The sequence below is a fragment of the Neltuma alba genome, unplaced genomic scaffold (genome assembly GCF_004799145.2).
Source record: "Neltuma alba isolate B1F8T4 unplaced genomic scaffold, ASM479914v2 tig00011396_pilon, whole genome shotgun sequence".
Classification (NCBI taxonomy): Eukaryota; Viridiplantae; Streptophyta; class Magnoliopsida; order Fabales; family Fabaceae; genus Neltuma; species Neltuma alba.
In genome coordinates, this window is record NW_021636085.1 from 1709936 (window position 1) to 1731528 (window position 21593).

The following is a 21593-nucleotide window of genomic DNA, read 5'->3' on the forward strand; positions in this document are numbered from 1 at the left end:
AACAAACAGACATGGCCAACCAAGCTAACAAAGTTTTAAAAGTCAAGCAACAAAAAAAAAAAAAAAAAAATATATATATATATATATAAGATGCAACCATGTGTGTTTTACAAAATTTAATTAATCACATTTTAAATAAAAAAATATAAATAGTAATAATATTTAATTAACAATATACATGATTTTATTAACTATATCTCTCACACATATTTTAATTAATTATATCATATGCTTTAATATTTTTATTTCTCAATCCTCTCATACATATGTTCATCATTAAATATTATTATGTCAATTAAGTATGCTCACACTAATTTAATTATAATATTCTTCCTCATATATTTAATTATGTTATCTCTTTCAATTATAATGTCCTTATCTCTAACACACACACACACACAATCTCTCTTCCAATTATATTTACATCTACCTCTCACACACACTTTATCATTCACTCCTTTTCTCATCACTCAAACTTGCACACTTTCTCATGCATGCTTCCACCTTATTTCTCTCCCATGCACAATGTTTTTCTATTCCATCTCTCAAACATTTAATTATAGTAATTGTGTTTTATACACACTCCAAACTTTCTTCCTCTCCCTTTCTCTCTCAAACACGACATTATCTTCCTTTTAGTCTCTCTCTAACACAATAACACATAAAAAATAATAATTATCAAGGTTATTTAATTAAACAAATAAAAGATTATAATATAAACTTTTTACAAAAAATAAAAATGATAAAAAATTGTGAAAAAACCATCAGCGGCGATACTATTTGTCGCTGCTGAATGTTGTCGCTGAAAGTTCAATTTTTTTTAGTATTCAGGGCTTTAAAAAAATCATAAGTTATTATTTTCATGTCATTCAGTAATATGAGTTTAATAGTTGCCGATCATTTAGTAATAAAAGATTATATTATTAATAAATATCAAATTAAATATCAAGAATATATGATAATAAGATAAAAATAAAATTTAAGATTTAAATTAATAAAAAGTAAAACATAAATGTAACATGAAACGAGAAGAAAACGTAAACTCTTATACCAATACATCCTTCACTATATAGTCAATAGTTTCTCATAATAAAAGACATTTGAGCCATTAGTCTTGTGGATTATAATATTTATAGCCTTCAAATAAAAATATAATGATCTTCCAAAGAATAAAAAATATATGACTTTAAGTCATTTGATAAAAAAAATTTAAAGATAAATGGCATCTAGCCATTTAATAAAATAACAAAAAAAATCAAAGAAACATGACTTCTGGTCATAAGATGGAAAATCAAAGTTATATGGCTGCAAGCCATTTAATAAGATATAGAACAATATGACTTCTGGTCATAAAATAAAAAATCCAAGTTATATAGCTTCTAGCCATTTAATAAGATAACAAAAAAAAATCAAATACATATGGCATTTGGCCATAAGATTAAAAAAAAATCAAAGTTAATGGCTACAAGCCATTTAATAAGATATTAAAAAAATTAAATATATGCATGGTTCTGACCATAAAATAGAAAATCCAAGTTATATAGCTTCTAGCTATTTAATAAGATAACAAAAAAAATCAAATATATATGACTTATAGGTATGAAATAAAAAACCGAAGTTATATAGCTGCTAGACATTTAATAAAATAAAAAAATTAAATATATATTGGTTTTTGATCATAAAATAACGATAATCTAGAAAAATTATAGAGATGATGCTCTAAAATTATGCTGGGATAGAAAGCTATATCATACATACCTTGGTCAGAGTTTCATACTGATAACGTGTTATAAATAAAAAAAGAAATAGAGAAGAATCATACAGAGGAAGAAAAGATCAACAGAAGAGAATATTTCTCATTCTATTTAAAAGTGCTCAATACATTATACCTGGCCTCTATTTATAGGTATAGCTTTACCTCTTTGAAAGAATCTACAGATTACATAATAATAGGAGATAATTGAGAGATATAGAGATAATATGAAATATTAGAGATTATAGGAGATATAAGAGATAATAGGAGATATATGGATATCCACAAAGATATTATTATATTCATAACAGTAAAATGTTTTTTTAAATGATAATAACTAGTTGGGAAAAAATAAATGATAAGAACAATATTTTTTTTGATGTATAAGATAATATTCTATTATTTTCAAATATTTTTTAAAACATTTTTCGGGTTGAGTTAAACTCAATCAGACGAGGTGGACGGGAAGTGAAACTTGACCCGACTCATGGTTTTATAACATTGTTAAGAAAGGAACTATTCTTAACTTTTGATCAAAAAAAATTTGGTTATGATTAATATATATTAATATCATAATATTAAACTTGGGAGAAGCGGCAGGGTGGGCTAAGCTGATGGGGACGATAGTTGGAATAGGAGGAGCAACGGTTATGACTTTCGTCAAAGGTCCACGTGTTCACATCCCTTGAATCTACGTCGTCACCACCATGCCCACGTGGCACTCCACAACGACGTCGCTCGTCAAGCTTTGGTGTCGTTTGCGCCATTGGCGGCTCTCTTGCGCCTTTTGGCTCACCATTCAGGTTTCTGATTTCTTCCGTTTTTATCATTGCTATATATACGAATGTTTCTTCAATTATATGTAGTTATCCGCTTAAAAACATTAACTGATGAATCTTCTTATGCTGTTGAAAAACATGTTATAAATTATTGTCGTTTACAGGGTGTGATGAGCAGAACTCCAAGTGAGTGCCCCAGCCATCGCGTAAATACAGCATAAATTATTGCTAAAAACGACTTTAACAGGATTATTCACAGCTTGGCTTAATATTGCTCAAATCTGGCTCCGTCAAATAACCATATTTAAAAAAGAAAGAAAGAAAGAAAGAAATAGAATGAGTAAACTGATAATTAATGTTCGTAATGCTATAGGGGCTCTAATAAATAGGAGCATATCATCCCCAAAACAATTCTATTATACATAGTACCAAGGAGTTACTTTGTTAAGATAAGGCATTATATGCTATTACTAGTTTAAAAAAAGTGTAGAATCATTAAAAAATATAGGGAAAAAATGATCTTTTTATCCTTTAACTTTTAGCTTAGTTATTACTGAGTCTTTTATCTATAACTCGTTACGATACAAACTATATATTATTACCAGCAAAAATTAACTCAAAACCTTCGACCTCTTACTTTTCTTCTGAGATCTTCAGCTTTCTTGCTCTTTAATTCTTCTCCTTCTTCTCATCTCCCATGCCCCTCCAAGCCAATGAAATGAAGATGATCACAAACCAAGAAACTGATCTGCTCAACTTCTGTCAAAGGGGTCAGTCACTTCATGTTGCAATATTGGGAGCCAATGATGGTTTGGTTACAATTGCTGCATTGATGGAGATATGCAGAAGAAGGAGAAGCAGAAGAAGGAGAAACTGTCAAATATATTTCAAGCAGCATCTGCATCAGCATAAGAGGTCACAAGACAAGGCTAACGGTGGTCGCGGCTGTGGCTTCATTGGCTATGACAGTGTTTGGACGTGTGGGAGCTGTGTTTGGGCTAACCAAGTTACTTGGTTTTTTGTGGATTGAAGCTTATGAGTGAATTTAATTGCTCAATTTTGCTGTATGATGTTAAATAGGTTCTGAAAGTTCTTATACAAGACAATTCAAGGGCAGAGGCAAGAATGATACAATTTTGTTAATAAAGAATTACTAACATCTAATTCTTAATATAAAAGCTAGTTGATTAATTTGAGTAAATTAAGAAAGTTTGTTAAGTTAGTTATTTGTAATAAATAGGTATTATCTTCCCTAGAATACTCTTGATAATTATGTGTATTAATTTAGACTACTATTTAATTGAACTTTCAACATGTGCAACTACTACAAGAATTATTTTTAAAAAAAATAGATAAATATGATAAACAAAATATATTGAAGTCTTATATATAAAAACAAATTAAAAATCAGATTAGTTCTTATATTTATAACCGGAGGTAGTGTATTATATATATGATTTCTTTTTCTTGCTTTTTCCTCCCTATCTATTAGCAAAAAAACAGATGTATTCAATTCATGCGGCTGAAGTCACAAGATTCAAAGTAAATCTCAACAGATAAGCATCTTTAATTACTGTTTGCATAAAAGCCTTGAGTCTTCACTAGTCATAATCTTGATTTCACAAAAATAAAAAATAATTCTTATCATTTTTGCCTTTTTTCTTTCTAAGTCTTTTAAAATATTAATCTTATTAGATTAAGGAATATCTATCAAAATCTTTTCGTTGTATAAAAAAAAGTATATTTATAAAAAATATATGTAATTAATAAGTGTTCTTGATTCTTAAATTGTTTTTTTGTAAAAAAAATTCTTATTGCTTTAAGGCGTTGATTAAGAGCAAAACAGAATAGGGCTTTGGTTTGTGATTGTGTTTCTGTATAAAATATTGTTTGAGATGATTATTGATCTTGTCGCGACACACACTCCAGATTGTGCACAAATCCACATTCCTTCGGCAAGATATTCTGATTCTGAACAATTTTATTTCCTTCATGCAGACACTACTTTTTGGATATTTTATTGTCAAAGATGTGTATTGAGATAGTAGTTAGCTTCATTTATTTTAAAATAACTCAGTTACTATCCTTCGAGAAAGTCAGAGTGAAGAACTTTGAAACAATATTCCCAATCCTACATCATTTGATTGATAGAATAACATTAAAAGCCTCTGGAAACGAACCTGCAAATCAATGAATCACACATCGATAACACGCATTCCCCAGAATTTTTGTCCCTTCTCATTACAAAATCCTTGAATCTCCACTCTCTTTCCTGCGAGCTCAAGCTATTCGATGGCTGATTTTTCTTCTTAGATCTTCAGCTTACTTGATTTAAATTTTGTTTTGGTTTTAATTTCTCCACTGAAGATGGGTGTGGGATCTGTTAAAAAAGATTCCAACGCAACGACGCTTTCTGGTTTTGCAGGGACAATGTCAGGGGTTTGCAGTATGGTAGTAGGAGAGTTTGTGTCAGTCTACAGTCAGTATGACGATGAAGTTGCACAGATGAAGAGGGAAATGCATTTTCCTCCTCTTCTAGAGAAAATACAAGTACAATTGGGTGTTGAAGTGAACAGAGAAGTCATTTTTTGAGTGACTAGATGTAAAGAATATCAAAGAAATGTGCCAAAGGGAAAAACTCCCCCCCCCCCCCCCGGTGATATTTAGCATAGCATTTGGAAATAAAAAATCCTTGTAGAAAAATTAAGCTTAATACACACACACAAACAAATACAATAAAATGTTCAAACTCACACACTGCAGGACCTGGAAGTGAGAGATTACAATAGCTTTGCGAATGAAATGATATAAATACAATTGAAAACATTCAAATAGAGCTCCCTTGAAACAGGTGTTTTCTCTTTTCATGTATCCCCAAAAATTCACCCCGACTAACGGATGGAGAGATTACACCCATCTCTCATAGGTCGACTTTGGAGTTGCATCATCAACGATTCAGAGGGCCAGCTCACTCGTACCTCCTGTAAGGAAACAAGGGACCAGAGCTGGGCAGGGAGAGTAACCATCTCCTGGCAATGGTCAATAATCAAACATCTAAGACATGGCATGACATCACTACCTAATTCCCAGCGATTGAGGCCAACAAAACGTATCATTTTAAATACCTCTAGTTGGGGGAACCCATTAATGCAGCGAAACTCCGGCTCGGACCCATTTGCAATCTCACACCGAGATAGTTTCAAACTTGTGAGATTCGCAAGACTTCCCAAAATGCTCATGGTATCACTATTTAAGTAGGTGGCTACAATTGTTAGCTTGGTAAGGCTGGAAGGAAAGGCATTAACAGATGATGAAATATCAGGAAACCAACAAATCTTCAATGTATTCAGATAATTTAGGTTTGGAAGGTTTTCCCACACTTGAGCAGCCCTTTGTTTATGCATCTCATCCTCATCAAAATGCAAACTCAATCTCCTAAGTTGTGGGAATACGCCTTTCCCTATGAGAGGCATAAGAGCTGACCTTTTGTTAATGGCAATAGGACATAGAGTCTGTAGATTGCACATGGCTTGGCTTTGCCTTTTTACATCTGGAAACTCTGGTAAAATCATAGATGCAGGTGCATAAAGATGCCTCAGTCTCTTGAGCTTCCAAATTCCAGTGAAACAGAGCACCTTCGAGTTAAATGGCTGCCAATGCCCTAAGTCCAAAGTTTCTAGATTCCAAAGATTGCATATGAATTCAAGGATAGCTCTTGGAAAACCTTCACTAGAATAGCAGTCTAAGCCTAAGTCTAAGTCTATTTTTAAGTACCTTAGATGCATTAACATGTTTAAATTGGCAAGGAAGTTGTACTTGATGGAAGTTGTTAGATTCAACACTCGAACAAGTTGCAACCATTTCACACGCCTTTTCAAGTGGCTTGAAAGGTTGCGATCCTCGGATTTGAGGTCAAAACCAACCATCGTACGAGTGCTTGAATGGTTTTTGGTGCTTGAAGCAAAATAATTAGCCACATTACATTGAATAGATAGCCTGCGAGGTTTGCTTGGCTCTGAAATATTTGCAAGCCTACAAACTTCAAAAACCTTCTCCTCCCTGCCCTCAGATATGCAAAGTTCTCTCAAAAGATCATGGATCCGACATGTCTTGATACCGCCATTAGTTCTCCTTTTCCCTACTTGAATTAAACTACGATTAATGAGTTCCTCTAAGTAGTCCTCAGCAACATCCTCTGTAGTTCTAGAATCACTATGAATAATGAATCCTTCAGCAACCCATAGTTGGATCAAGCATCTAACAGGAATCTCGTAGTCTTCAGGGAACATACCAAAATATAGAAAGCACTGCTTCAATTTCGGAGGCAAGCTATCATAACTAGGTTTCAATACTATATCTCGTACTTGTGTTTCTGGTCGAATGAGATACGAGTTGATATGGTTCATAACCTTGGACCATTCTCGGCCTGACTTTTCCTTGTTTGTTAGAATTCTTGCAAGGACCACAATAGATATTGGCAAGCCACCACAACTTTTTACCATACGCTTACCAAGCATCTCGAAATTAGAAGGCACGCCCTCTCCTGGAAATACCCTCTTTGAGAAAAGCTCCCAACTTTCTTTTTCGTTAAGAAAAGGGAGATAGTAGGGAGGAGATGAGCTAGCATGAGAAGCCACTTCTTTCACACGACTAGTAATCAAAATCCTACTGCTTTTATCATTATTCGGAAAAGCATATTGTAGGTCATCCCAATGTTGAGTTTGCCATACGTCATCCAACACTAAAAGATATCGCTTTTCTTTCAAACAGTCTCGTACCTCGTCTCTCAGTTCTTCCTCACTAAAATTATAAAAATCATCAAATTCAGCTTGGCCTTTGCCCTTTGATTTCTTTCTATGTTTGCTACTTATATTGTTATCATAATGACATGCGTTTGCAGAGATTGACATCAAGCGTCTAAAAAGGGCATGCAAAAGCTCTCCACGTCTATAATCATTAGACACATAAACCCAATCACGACACTCAAAGTGATTCTTGACATAATCACTGTTATAAATCTTGCGAGCCAGAGTGGTTTTACCTAATCCGCCCATACCTATGATGGACACCACACTACGACGCGAACCCCCTCGCTCGAGGCGATTGATTACTTCATCTGAGTCATGGTGAAAACCCACCACGTCATCTTCCTCCACGTCCCTTCTTCGCTCGTGCAGTAGCTGTAACTCCTGATCTGTTGAAGATCCTACTGCTTCTTGGATGACGTATTTCTTTTTGTTCTCATGAATCCCATTGATTCTGGCTTTGATCTCGTCTATTTTCCCCGCCACACGGCGCCGTAGCTTTGCATGTTCAACACCATGGAGCATCTTGGACAACCAATTTCTCCTTTGATGCCGGGCAACGTCAATAACAAAGGTGTCGATGACATCCTCTGCTTCGTGTGCGGCTTCTGTGATTTGACGAATAACCTCTTGCTCGGTCTCCTTCTTGCGCTGGCTTTGGTTGCAGCTCTTAAGGAAGGCGCTCATTATCCTAAGCTCACTCTCAAGGGACCTCACTTTGTCCTCCACCCCACACAGCAAATTGGCTTCGTGTTCCACAAGCCGAGACAAAGTTTCCAGCGCAAAACTAACTACGCTATCTGCCATGGAGTCTGCACGATCAACACAAGCACACAGAAACAATAACAGAAGCAAAATTTGATGCACAAGACGTTCAAGCCTCAAGGATATTGAGGTCAGATAGATCGAAGCGAATGGCTCGGAGGACTTGAAGGGTACAAAAGAAACATGTGGGTCCACCAAACATCAGTCTTCCTTCACTCATACTGGCTGAGAAACAGCAATGGAGGAATAGAGAGTAAGCGTCTGTTTTTTTTTTTTTTTTTTTATAAAGGTCAGGCCACTGCAAAACAATGTCGCTGGACCAAATGGAGGGGAATACGAGAAGCTGATTGGTGGAGAGATGAGAAACGACATAGTTTTGCGTTAGTGGAGAGAAATGGGGAGAATGCCTTCGTGGAGAGGTTCCGCGCCGGTGAAGGAGGCGTGTGAGCCCACCCCACGTGACCTCAAAGACTTTTTTAATTGTTTCTCTCTACATTGACTTTGGGTCACATGTGTAAATTTATTTATTTATTTTTTGACCGGGCATGTAAATTTAAATTTGATTGTCAAAACCGCTTGAGCTGGATGGCACTCTTGTCCTCCAACTCCTTTATTATGTTTTCTGATAAGGTTAATTCAGGGCAATGGTTCTTGCATCACAATAGACTCCCAAAACCTTTTTGTGGACCATGATTTTCTTAAAAGGTTTTTGGATAATGATCCTTTTAAAATGGGTTAACCTACGGACTTGCTCCCAAATCCTTGTAATAGCTTCATTGGCAACCCAAACACAAAATAATTATAATTAGGACTAGAGGTAGTATCTTTTTATAATAAGTTGTTCTTACTGTCTCATTTTTTATTTTACATATGTTCTAATATGATTATAATCATAAGCAAGCTTAATTTATATCATTATGTATACATAAAATATCTTTTATTTAATTATTCTTTCAGTCCTAAATATAAGACTCTTTTTATAGTGTAAATTATAAAAGATCTTATATTTACAATTCAGGTGTATTATGTTACCGATTTGAGTAGGGAACTAGGGATTCGACTGAGCGAAGTGTGACCTGTTAGTCTTTCCTGTTTTTCTTTCAAGACACCGGTTTAACCTTTTGAGTGAAACCGTGAAAGAGAGAAAAGAAAGGCGGGGTGGGTTGTGAAAGTGACAAAAGACCAAACATATGTTGCGCATGAAGTTTTGGAGAAGACTTGGAGAGAGGACTTCTTGTTACTTCGTGAGGGTCCCCCGCAAAGATTGACACTAAGAAAAATTTTACTTTTAATCTAATTTTTTAAAAATAAGATAGGATAAAAATTAAATTAAACAGTGTGATTTGTGTTTTGATTGATTTTTATAAACATTAATTTATAAAATTACCATAACTTTTATTAAATAAGGAAAAATAATTAAAAATATGAATTTACAAAATATAATAATTTTAAATTATTATAATAGGAAAAAATTATATTTAACGAATAAAATGTATTTAAATTAGAAAATATAGTAATGTCAAAATTTTTGAGCCAAATAATATTACATAATTAATTGGATGATACACTTTACACAATTTATGTAAATATAAAATAAAAATAATATTAAAAATTAAAAATATTATAAAAACTGTTAAAATTATTTTCACTTAAGAGAATAATTAAAAATTGATTCGGAAGAGCAAGGTATATATAGAGAGAAGCATAAGAACAATATAAACATATTATACAAGTCATAAGCAAGTGTTAAGTATTTTTACAATTATGATTGAAAAATAGTTTTTGACTCATAAGCAACTCTCAAATTTGCAAACTGACTTATCATACTTATAAGGTTTTTTTCAAAAAGAAAAAAAACGCCTTACCAATCAGTCACAATGTGTATCTATTGTTCACATAATGCCTTTCTCCTTTCTTTCTGTTTTCTTCTGTTTCTTTATTTAGGCCATCGAGTACATTTAATGGCTTTCTAAGAGTATCACCTTCGGACAATGTTTTGCTTATTGTTCTCTGTTTAAATCCCATTTTCTTCTGGGAAAGAAATTACACAAATTCTCTTTTTATTTGAATCTTTCATTGTATTGTTGCTTTGTGAATTTATTCACGCCCAATATCCATTAAAGGTTTACCATATGCCTTTAGTAATGTTATTCTCTTCATTATATATGTCGTTTCTTTTGTGAATTTTTTTTGGCCAAAAATGTCAATTTTATTAATATCTCAAAAAAAAAAAATAGTACACACCAATAGCGAAGCCAAGTAAAAACTCTCAAAAAAAAAATCCAATCAATACAACCTATCACACCCCTTACTCCTAACTAAAAAAAATGCAAGAAAGAAACAACCTAATGACCAGATAAAGCAAGAAACTCTTAACCAATACTTTCTTTCTTGAAACTTATCCTGGTGCCTTCTTCATTGGATTCCTTACACCTCATGGAGTCACAAGTCAAAATCACGCATAAGGACGGTGGCGTTGAGGCCAGCCAATCCCACTGGTACATCCCCTTGTGGCACCTACTGCTATAATATCGGCGCTTTGTTTTCCTCCCTCGAGACAAGAGAAAAATTGACCCCTTGCACAGATTTTTTTTTGATCAAGGACTTCCTTCAACAGCACAAGACACTTCCATTCACACCCAGGTCTCAAATTCTTCACAGTCATCTTGAAAAGAATCTCACAGTCCATCATCCCAACCACCGCCGGAGATTCTGAGAATGAAAAACGTGGGGCTTTTTTCCCTTCTCTTTCGGCCTTGAAAAGACGGGTGGGGTAAGACCGTATCTGAGAAATTGAGATGTAATGAAAGAAACCTCTGGGCCCACCCACATGACCCCTGTTTCTCTCTATAGTGACTTTGGGTCAGCTTGTAATTTTCTTTTTTTTGGACAGGGAATGTAAATTTAGATTTGAAGTGAATGATGAACAATAAAATGCCAAAGCCGCTTGAGCTGAATGGCAATCTTGTCCTCCAACTCCTTTATTATGTTTTTTGATAAGGTTAATTCAGGGTAATGGTTCTTGCATCACAATAAACTCGCAAAACTTTTTTGTGGACCATGATTTTCTTCAAAGGTTTTTCAATAATTATCCTTTTAAAATGGGTTAAGCTGCGGACTTGCTTCCAAATCCTTGCAATTGCTTTATTGGTAACCTAAACACAAAATAATATAAGATCTGGTTGACTAATTAGAAAAGAATAAAAAAATTAGTTAAGTGTATTTGAATTAATATTATCTTTTTTAAAATATTTTTATTAATCATGTCTATTGGAATTACTCATTAATAATAACTCTTTTATATATGCAATTAGTATAGAAATTACCTGAGAACAAAATAAATAAATGTTAAAAATAAAACAAATTAGAGTATTATATTTATTATCAAATTGAGTGTGAAACTAGTTTTTATGGTAAAAATTAAACCAGTATTTAGAGAGTTTACAATTTGGAAAAAAAAACGGCACGCCCAAAACACAAAAGAGAACAAATAAATTAATTAATTTAATTTTAATTATATCAAATAAATTAGACTAGATAGGATTCTCTTGCCGAGGTGTTTCTTCGCGTTTTCTGTCGGCAGCAACAAAGGCGGCGACTAAGGTGGTTCTAAGTGTGCCTTAAGGTTAGGATTTGGGCTTGTTTTTTTGTGGATTGAAGCTTACGAATGGTTTCTTTTTGGTAAAAAAAGTTTAGTTGAATTGAGTCCCGGAAACCCACCAGAGCCAGGACATGCCTCGAGACTCAGAGAGCGCTTACAAAAGTACTTACAGATCATCCACCAACAAGATCTTCACATCGACAGTGAGATTCAAACTCACAACCTTGTGGGTTATGAATCGATTCCTTACCAACTGGACCAACTCTTGTTGGTAGCTTACGGATGAATTTATTTGTTGTATTATGCCGTATGGGGTTAAATAGGTTCTTAGAGTTCTTTACACTACTTCCGATCTTTAATGTAAAATCTTGTTTGATTTTTATGTTGGTTCTAAATATAAAACTCCAATTCACTATATCTCTCATATTTATATATTTTTTTTCAAGATAGTCCTTCTAACAATAATAGTTCTAACCAATACACTTGATTAGTAATGATATTTTAAAAAAGATAGCATCAATTTATTACAAATAACTAATTTAACTTTTTTACTTAATTTCTTGAAATTAGCCAATTAACTCATATATAGGATAGGAGGTAGGATAAGACAATTCAAGAGCTGGGGCAAGAATGATACTATTTCGTTGATGCAGAACTACATTACATATGTATGTATGTATGATGCCTCTTCCTCCTTATCTGTTGGGCCAAAAACAGATGTATTCAATTCATGCAGCCAAAGGCACAGGATTCAAAGTAGTTCTTGATTAGGTACAGTTTGAGCAAGTGTCTTGAATCTTCACTAGTCGTAGTCTTAAGTACAAATTGCACCCATCTCTCACGGGTCGACTTTGGAGTTGCATCTTCAATGAGTTAGAGGGCCCTACCACTCTTACCTCCCGTAGGGAAGTCAGGGATCAGAGCTGGTCGGGGAGCGAACTCAAATCAAAGCAAGAGCGAATGAATCCAAGTGTAGCTCTAAGTGTGGCTTAGGTTAGGGTTTGTGCTGATGGTGGCTTTTTGGGCTTAGGGTCTTTGTTGTTTGGGCTTCAGTAACTGTTGCGTTTTGGGTTTTGTTGAATCTCTTTGTTGGTGTTTTTTTTTAAATATGTATTTCTTCCGGTTAAAAAAAAAAACAAAAGATAGGATTATCCTGCTCGGTGGCAAAACGAAAAAATCTCCTACTACCAGCGCGCGCTGGCACAACTGGTAAGGGAGTTGTGTCCCTTAACCATCAGCTCTGGGGTTTGATTCTTGGAGGGATGGGAATGGAGCAAGCGTGCCTGAGAGGGTCGCCTCCCATCTTGGGCCCGAAAGTACCCAAGAGATTAGTCATTGGGCTCGCTCCGATAGATACCCTAGTGAAAACCAAAAGAAAAAATCTCCTACTCGAAGACAAGGAATTCTACCATAACGGACCAACACAACCAAGGATTGATCCATATCATCCTTGCCATCGGTTCAAATCTCGCCTGATTTACCTTGCAAATTGATTCGCTCAAAAAATAATATTACTTCCAATTCTTAATAGAAGATTTAATTTATAATGAAAGATAGGAGTAAAGAAGACAAAACAACCTTATACTACCTCCAAACGTTAATTATTTTCCCAAAAAATTTATTAAAACAAAAGAGCCATGATGTCTTCTTATCAGTGCTAAGGTTAATTAACGAAGATGATCCTAAACAAAACATCCAAACTCCAAACAAATAAACTGATAAGCTCGACTTCTCTCAAAGGCCGGGTTCAGTGGCTTCATACTGTAATATTGGGAGCCAATGATGACTTGGTTTCAATCACCACATTGATGATGGGTGCAATTAAAACAGATTCCAAATCCAGGGTGCTTCCTGGTCTTGCAGGGTCAATAGCTGAAGCCTGCAGTATGATGTGGAAGTTTCACAGACGAAGTGGGAAATGAGTGAAGATGATGAAGAGAAGCAGATGGAGAAGATGAAGGATATGAATATGAAGCTACCAAATCGAATTCGCGCAGCGTTTGCAAGATAAGGGTGATGGTGGTTGTCATTGTGGCTTCATTGGCTTTGACGGTGTTTGGATATGTGGGGGCTGTGCTGGGAAAAAGTCCCATTTTGAGATCATATGTGAGGATTGTGTCTGGAGGATTGGTAGCTTTGGGCATCACTTTTGTGCTAACCAAGTTACTGGACTCTTGTGGATTGCAGCTCTATGAATGAATTGTGATCACCCCATTCCCCTAGTTTCACTGAATAAGATTAGTTTCTCATAATGAGAATCTAACCAAGTTATGTTGTGTTCTTTTCCTGTTACTTGTCATTGAATTATTTTTCATCTACACAACAAGTGTTGATCATTGCCTGATCATTTGCTGATAAAGGGTTGATGTCTTTGAAAGATTACATCTTTGATGATTATTCAGTCTCTTAATGTAATGCTGCGACATACAAATTCACTTTCCCCTCTCATGATAGAATGCATCCCCCCACCCTCCTCCTGAGAAATAGAATTATAATGGGTGTTAAAGTGAACAGAGAAGTCATTATTTCAATGACCAGAGATAAAGAAAATCAAAGGAATGTGCCCAAAAAAAAAAAGGCCTCCCTTGGGTGACCGATATTTAGCATATAATTGTCCTCATTTGTAGTTGTCTTCATTTCTCATTTCTCAAGTATGTGGAAATCAAAAATCCTTATAGAAAAATTAAAATAGGTTTGTATGTATGTAATGTCCAGACTCACACATATAACTCAGACACTATAGGACATGGAAGTGAAAGATTGCAGTAGCTTTGCAAATCAAATATCATAGATGCTCTTGAAAACTTTCAAGTACGGTCAAGTACGGCTCCTTGAAACAGATGTATGAAGAAATTAATGGTCTCCAGAAAATTTAGAGCATTAAGCAGTCTTCATTTAGTATTCAAATAGAATTTTTTTCCCTGTGCGATGCACAGGATGGTACATATTGAAATAGTTGATACTATTGAAAAATATTTTATTATATTTTTCCCCTTTCAATCTATTGTAAAGAAGATTTATTTTTTGTTATTTACTCCCTCCAATTCAGGATATAATATAAAATTTATCTCCTTATTTATCGAGAAATTCGTTAAAATCAGTTTATAAAATAATAAATATATAAGACATGTTTTCCCCCCTAAATATGCCCTTACTAATAAAAAGAATAAGTAAAAGATGTAATAAATGAATCAAAAAGGAAAAAAAATACGTGTGAGTAAAATTAAAAAAACTCATTAAATGCCTAGACAAAAATAAATATTATCTTATTAAGAAAACCAAACCCTTCTAACAAAGTTTAGGTTATATTTTGAAACAGAGGAAGTATTTTTAAAAATATTATTTTTCTTATATATGAATTAGACAATAAAATATAAGATTCAAGTATTTAATGTTGACAATTTTACTACAATACTGATTGCACATAAAAATTTTCAGTAAAACTACCTATAATATTGTTATCCTTGATAAAACATCAATGTTTAGTTTCAAAGAAACCTGAAAAATGCAGCCACAATTATTGTGTCATTAAAATCAGATGTTAATAAATTCTGTAAATAATTTGTTTATGAAACTCTATTTCCGTTTTTTCTAATAGCGTTTGTAGAGCCTCTGTACTATCGGTATCATAATATTAACGATCAATTAAGTAGCCATTCAACTGCTTAACCTGACCCGTTTTGACATCATCGGGTATTACAAGATTTTATATATAAAGTAGATGAGACTATTTTTAGTGGGATCATGGCATGCAAAACAGCAAAAGAAGTTTGGGAGAAGTTGAAGTCAGAATTTCAAGGAAATGAAAAGACAAAGATCTTCAGTTTGAGGAAGGAGTTTGAACTTCTCAAGATAAAAGAGACTGAGAATGTTAATCAAGTAAGGCTGATGGTATAAAGTGAAACCTTTTATATAGTTCTCATCCCATTTTACTTTACTTGTGAAGACACACACGCTAAGATATGGATGAGGAAGATTACATAAGCATTGTAAATGAAATGTCATAATCACTCTTCAATATATTCAAATGGGCTCCTTGAAACAGATCTTTTCATTTTTGGTAAATAATGGCTCTGCATACCGTCCTTAAGAAGTCAATTAGAAACTGTAAGAGTTTAAGCAGTTATGCAACTGCACCTAATTAGTTATCAGTTCTACTCTGTAGTTATCAATACAACACATCATTTCAACCCACTCCTTCTCTCCCTCTCTCTATAGATATATAACTTTTACTGACAATCTATCTTGCTCCTCAAAACCTGTAGAGATAATGAGATTGCACCTATCGCTCATGGGTTGACTTTGGAACTGCATCTTCAGTGATTTAGAGTAGACCCGCCCTATTTTTGTCTCTCGTAAGGAAGTTACGGACCAAAGCTGGTTTGGGAGAGCAGTCAACTACTCGCACCCTTTAATGATGACCCTTTATGGAAAATTTCTGTTATTAAATTAGTAATAGATCAGTGAAGGAATAAAATTCTGTTACTAATTAAACTCCATTACAAGTCCATCGCTGATTCTGTCTTCAATGATGAGTGACAGAAATTCCGTCACTAATTTCTGTCAATGTTCTGTCACTAACTCCCATCATAAAATTTTTTGTTACAAAGTTAGTGACTAAATTCTTTTGTTACTAATTTCCATTGCAATTCCATCACTAATCAATTACAAAAAAATATAACATAAATATATAATAATTAATTTTTAAACTTATTATTAAAATAAAAAGATAATATATCATAATTTTTAAATAATATATTATACAAAAATTAAAAATATAAATATTATTAAAAAAAGTAAAAATATATAATATATAACATACTTGTTATTTCATTAAATATTTGAATGAAAATATAAATTATTAGAAATTTTTTTACTGAAATACAAAAATTAAATTCAAATAAATAATAAGGGTTAAAGTGCGCCCAACACTCCAAACTATTTTCCCATGTGCGCCCAGTGTTCTAAAATAATTTTTGGTGCATCCAATGTCCCAAACTAATTAAAATGGTGCATCTATATCCCGGGCTAACAAAAAAATTAAGTTTGACCGTTATCTTGCTGACTCAGCCGAAGGTTGACAGAAAAATCCTAAGTGGTAGACACGCAGGCATCTAATGTGTATTATTTTGATAGGTTACGATGCACCTAGCACCCCGAATTATTTTTCCAAGCGCGTCCAATGTCCTAAAGTAATTTTTAGTGCATCCAGTGTCCCAAACTAATTAAAACGGTGCATCCACATCCCAGGCTAACAGAAAAGTCTCGTTTGACCGTTACCTTACTAATTCAGCTGAAGGTTGATCGAAAAATCCTACATGCCGGACACACAGGCATCTGATGTGTATTATTTTGACTAAAAATTCAATTTATTTCCTTCTCTTCTAACATTTATCTTCTACCAATTTTTAAACTTAAAAAAAAAAAAGACCATCGATCCACCATCTTAAAGCTTGGTACATGTACCATCCATTCAATCCCATCCTCGTCTTTAAAATTTTATCTCATTTCTTCCACCACTCCAATTTGAAACCGCAACCACTGTCACAACACACTTCCATCTCCATCTCTGTCAACTCCTCATCCAACTCGCATTTGCTTTCCTCCTTGTAGAACACAGTTAACTTCCCCTTAGTCACTCTGTCGACATAGCCGTCGCCCCCTAAGAAAGCACCCACTGCCACCGGGCTCATCTCTGGAGCTTTAGTCAAAATAATACACATCAAACGCCTGTGTGTCTGTCATGTAGAATTTTTTGATCAACCTTCAGCTGAATTAGCAAGGTAACAGTCAAACGAGACTTTTCTATTAGCCTGGGATGTAGACGCACTGTTTTAATTAGTTTGGGACACTGGATGCACCCAAAGTTATTTTAAAACACTAGGCGCACTTGAAAAAATAATTTAGGGTGCTGGGCGCACCTCAACTTGTCAAAATAATACACATCAGATGCCTGTGTGTCCGCCACGTAGGATTTTCAATCAGTCTTCAGCTGAGTCAACAAGGTAGCAGTCAAACTTAATTTTTTTGTTAGCCTAGGATATGGATGCACCTTTTTAATTAGTTTGGGACACTAGATGGATTGAAAATTACTTTAGGACACTGGGCACCCATGGAAAAATAGTTCGAGGTGCTGGGCACACCTTAACTCTAAATAATAATATGTTAAATTATATAATATATATTAAATTATGTATATAATATTTATTATATATATTTGTTTTTTTTATTAGAAATATTATATATATTTATTTTTGCATAACAATTTCATAGGTATTTCTCAACTTAACTAGCAAAGGCTTTAGTATGCATGGAGGAAGTCTTTGGTTTGAACCAGCACTCCTTCACAAACTGAGCCAATTTGTCACATGGCGGATCACAATGATGGACACATGGTAATGATGTAGATGATTGGATGATGTGGCTCCATGGAAGAGAGGAGGAGTTGAGGTGGCAATCAATGATGACATGGCAAATCACAATGATGGACACATGGCAATAATATGGACAAAGAGATAACGTGGCAACATGGGAGAGAGAGGACAATTAAAATAAAAAAAATTGGCACAAATCCATCACTATTTTTTAACAGAATTTTTGTGGGATATCAGTCACTAATTAGCGACAAATTAGTGATGAAAAACTTCTGTTATTAATTTCTACCATTACTCTATCGCTAATTAGTTATGTAATTTTGAATTCCATCACTGAATAATTCGTGATAGTGGAATTAGTGACGAAAAAAATCCTGTCACCAACAAAATTCCGTCACTAATCCGTTGGTAGTTTTTTTATGAAAATTCCGTTACTAAATTCTATCGTTAATTTGATTTTTTTTTTTTTGTAGTGGTATTGCACTTCCATAAGGTTGCCTCAGAGACTAAAGGTCAAGACTTTACTGGCTTTTACTGTTGCTACTGCCTTGGTTCAGTTTAACAAATGTTTTGGAGTAACCGGCTGGCCCAAATTTTGTTTAAAATAACAGTCACCGGAGACAAAGAAGAAAGAGGAGAGAAGAGAAAGAAAACGTAGCACAAAAGAAGAAAGTACCAAACCCATTTACTGATTATTGTGGGTGAGTTTATCTTTTTTGAAAACTCGAAACACGTGTCGTCATTAAAAAAATAATATATTAATATTATCCGCGTTTTCACTGGGCAAAATGTGTTTTTAACCTTTTTTTTTTCATATTTGTTTTCTTACCACGATCATCTTTGCTTTCTTCACTCCCATGATTTTATGATATCTTTTTACAATAGGTTATTCTCACACATGCTAATATATTTGAAGTGCTAAACATTTTTAATACTATCTCATTTTTTTTATTTTACATAAGTTACAATATAATTATAATTATAAACCAGTCATTAAGTATACAAAAATATTTTTTATTTAATTATTATGTTACCAATTTGACTACCAATCTGACTGATCCGACCGAACGAGGTTTTTCTTGGTTTAACCTTTTGAGTGAAAGATATAAAAGAATGGTATAGTGGGATCTGAAAATGACAAAAGAAGCGTGTGGCTCCACTATACATATACCAGGCATGAAGTAAGGAAGAAGACTTTGAGAGAGAAGACTTCCTGTTGCTTCTCAAAGTTTAATGTGTATCTTGCATTCACTTCCTGTTTCCTTCTGTTTTCTTGTGTTTCTTTATTCAGGCCATCGAGTATATTTAAAAGTATCGCCTTGGGACAATGCTTTGGGTATTGTTCGCTGTTTAAATTGCATTTTCTTCTGGGAAAGAAATCCACAAATTCGCTTTTTATTTGAATCTTTCATTATATTGTTAACTTTTGAATTTATTGACTCCAACATCCATTAAAAGTTTACCCAATTCTTTAGTAATGTTATTCTTTTCGCTTTGTTGTTTCTTTTGTGAATTTCTTTTTCTTTTTTTTTTTCCGGTAAGATTTCTCCCACGTGCCTGCGGCGACAAATATTGGGTCAATATTTTATTGTTTTTTATTTTTGCTTTTGATAAAGAGGAGGAATGACGTGTGCGGTGTATGACGTGTGCGGGGTGATGAGAAAATAGTCGCTTTTGGTTGTAGAGTGTGCTGGCGGTTAAATGGTACCCTCTCCATATCTCCATAATTAATTTATAAATATTAAAAAGTTTATTTAATTAGGAGCAATTACAAAAACTCCTGAATATGTAAAATTATGATTTGGAACTATAAATTTGAAAAATAACAAATAAAGATCCGATGTCATTTTTGCAAATATAAAATGTGGATGAAATATTTGAAATGCCTTTCAGTCAAATTGTGATTTGGTCTATTAAAATTGTCATTCGCTAAAGTGAACTTGTTATTTCTCGTAATCAACTTGCTATTTGACATACCTTCAGCTAAGTTGTAATTTGGTTTACTAAAGTTGTCATTTGTTAGCGTAAACTTGTCATTTAGTTGAAGGACATTTCAAATATTTCACCACGATTTCATATTTACAAAAGTGAGACCGAGTCCTTATTTGGTATTTTTCAAATTGAGAGTCTGAAATCACAATTTTACATATTTGGCGGTTTTTATTTGTAATTTTTCTTTAAATTATTTATTTGTTAACTATTACTCTGGCCCTAAATATAAGACCATTTTTATAGTGTAATTTACATTATAAAAAAGATCTTATATTTAGAATGGGAGAAATATTAGATTTTATCAGTATTTAATTGCATAGTCATCACTTAAGTCTAATGAGGACACAGTTTTTTTTTTTGGTTAGATAAAACTAATGGCATTTAGACTTAAGGACAAAAAATGCACTTTATAAATTTCAGGAACTAAAATAAAATTTGATGCAAATACAAAGGATCAAATATAAACTTTAACTAATAAAAAATATAAAAGGAAAAAAATATTTCAGCGATAATAAGAGAAATATAGTAAATATTATGTCTATATCCCAAGCTGCATATCCGGAACAATTACATACAGTTTAAACTAAATGGGCATAGGTTTTTTTGAAAAAAAAAACTAAATGGGCATAAATTAAAAACAAGGCTTTCAAAATAATATGGTTTTACGATGACCCGAACAATACGGAAGAAAATTATTGGATATATATATATATATATATATATATATATATATATAACATTGGACAGCTATATATAGGCTACCATCCAAGAGGTTCAACAAATATTGAAATTCATTATAATAATAAATATTATATTTGAAATTAGGCAGAAAATGAAATTCAAATTGTAAATTCTTTTTAAAAAGCTACAGTGATTAAAAATTAGGTAAAAACATAAGGACATGTTAAAAAATACAAAGACATGATTATCAATCGACTAAAATTATAGAGTGTTGCATTGGTTCCATAGGTAAGGGAATTGCATCTTCTTAGATGGTGTTTGGGAATAAGCAAAAGTACCTTAAAAAAGTTTTAATATAAGTTGAGACAAAATTTCTCTTATATACTTATTTCATATACTAAAAATTAATTTTAAAATTATAGTTTCATTTCTACCCAAACACTTTTTAATAAAAAAACCTCGAGTTTATACTTGAAAATGCTCCAAGGCAAGTGGTTTGGCTCGATTTAGATTAGTCTAAGGTTCAATAAAGTCTTCAATTGTGAGGCAGGCTTCGGATATTGAGTGTTCAAAGATTAAGTTGATTATATTCAATGCAACTTAATTTTTATACTTTAATCATTTAAAATATTAGTTTTAATGTTTTAGAAAATAAAATTATACATGTTATGAAATTAGGAACTAAATTTTAAATTAAATGATCAAAACTGTAGAAAATAAATTACATTAAGTCAAAATTTAAGGTTACAATAGAGTCAGAACTAATATATATATATATATATATATATATTAATCTTCCCAAGTTTCTACCGGTGAAGGATAATATGGGGGAGCATATTGGTG

The 21593-nt window shown here is 33.2% G+C and overlaps 1 protein-coding gene across 1 annotated transcript; it reads right to left on the bottom strand.

Annotated features, from left to right (window-relative positions):
- Positions 1–5423: 5423 nt before the first annotated feature.
- On the bottom strand, positions 5424–8144 carry LOC114712769 (disease resistance protein RPP13-like). The gene has a single exon (XM_028897308.1). It carries the CDS (start codon positions 8142–8144, stop codon positions 5424–5426), a length of 2721 nt encoding a protein of 906 aa, XP_028753141.1.
- Positions 8145–21593: the final 13449 nt, after the last annotated feature.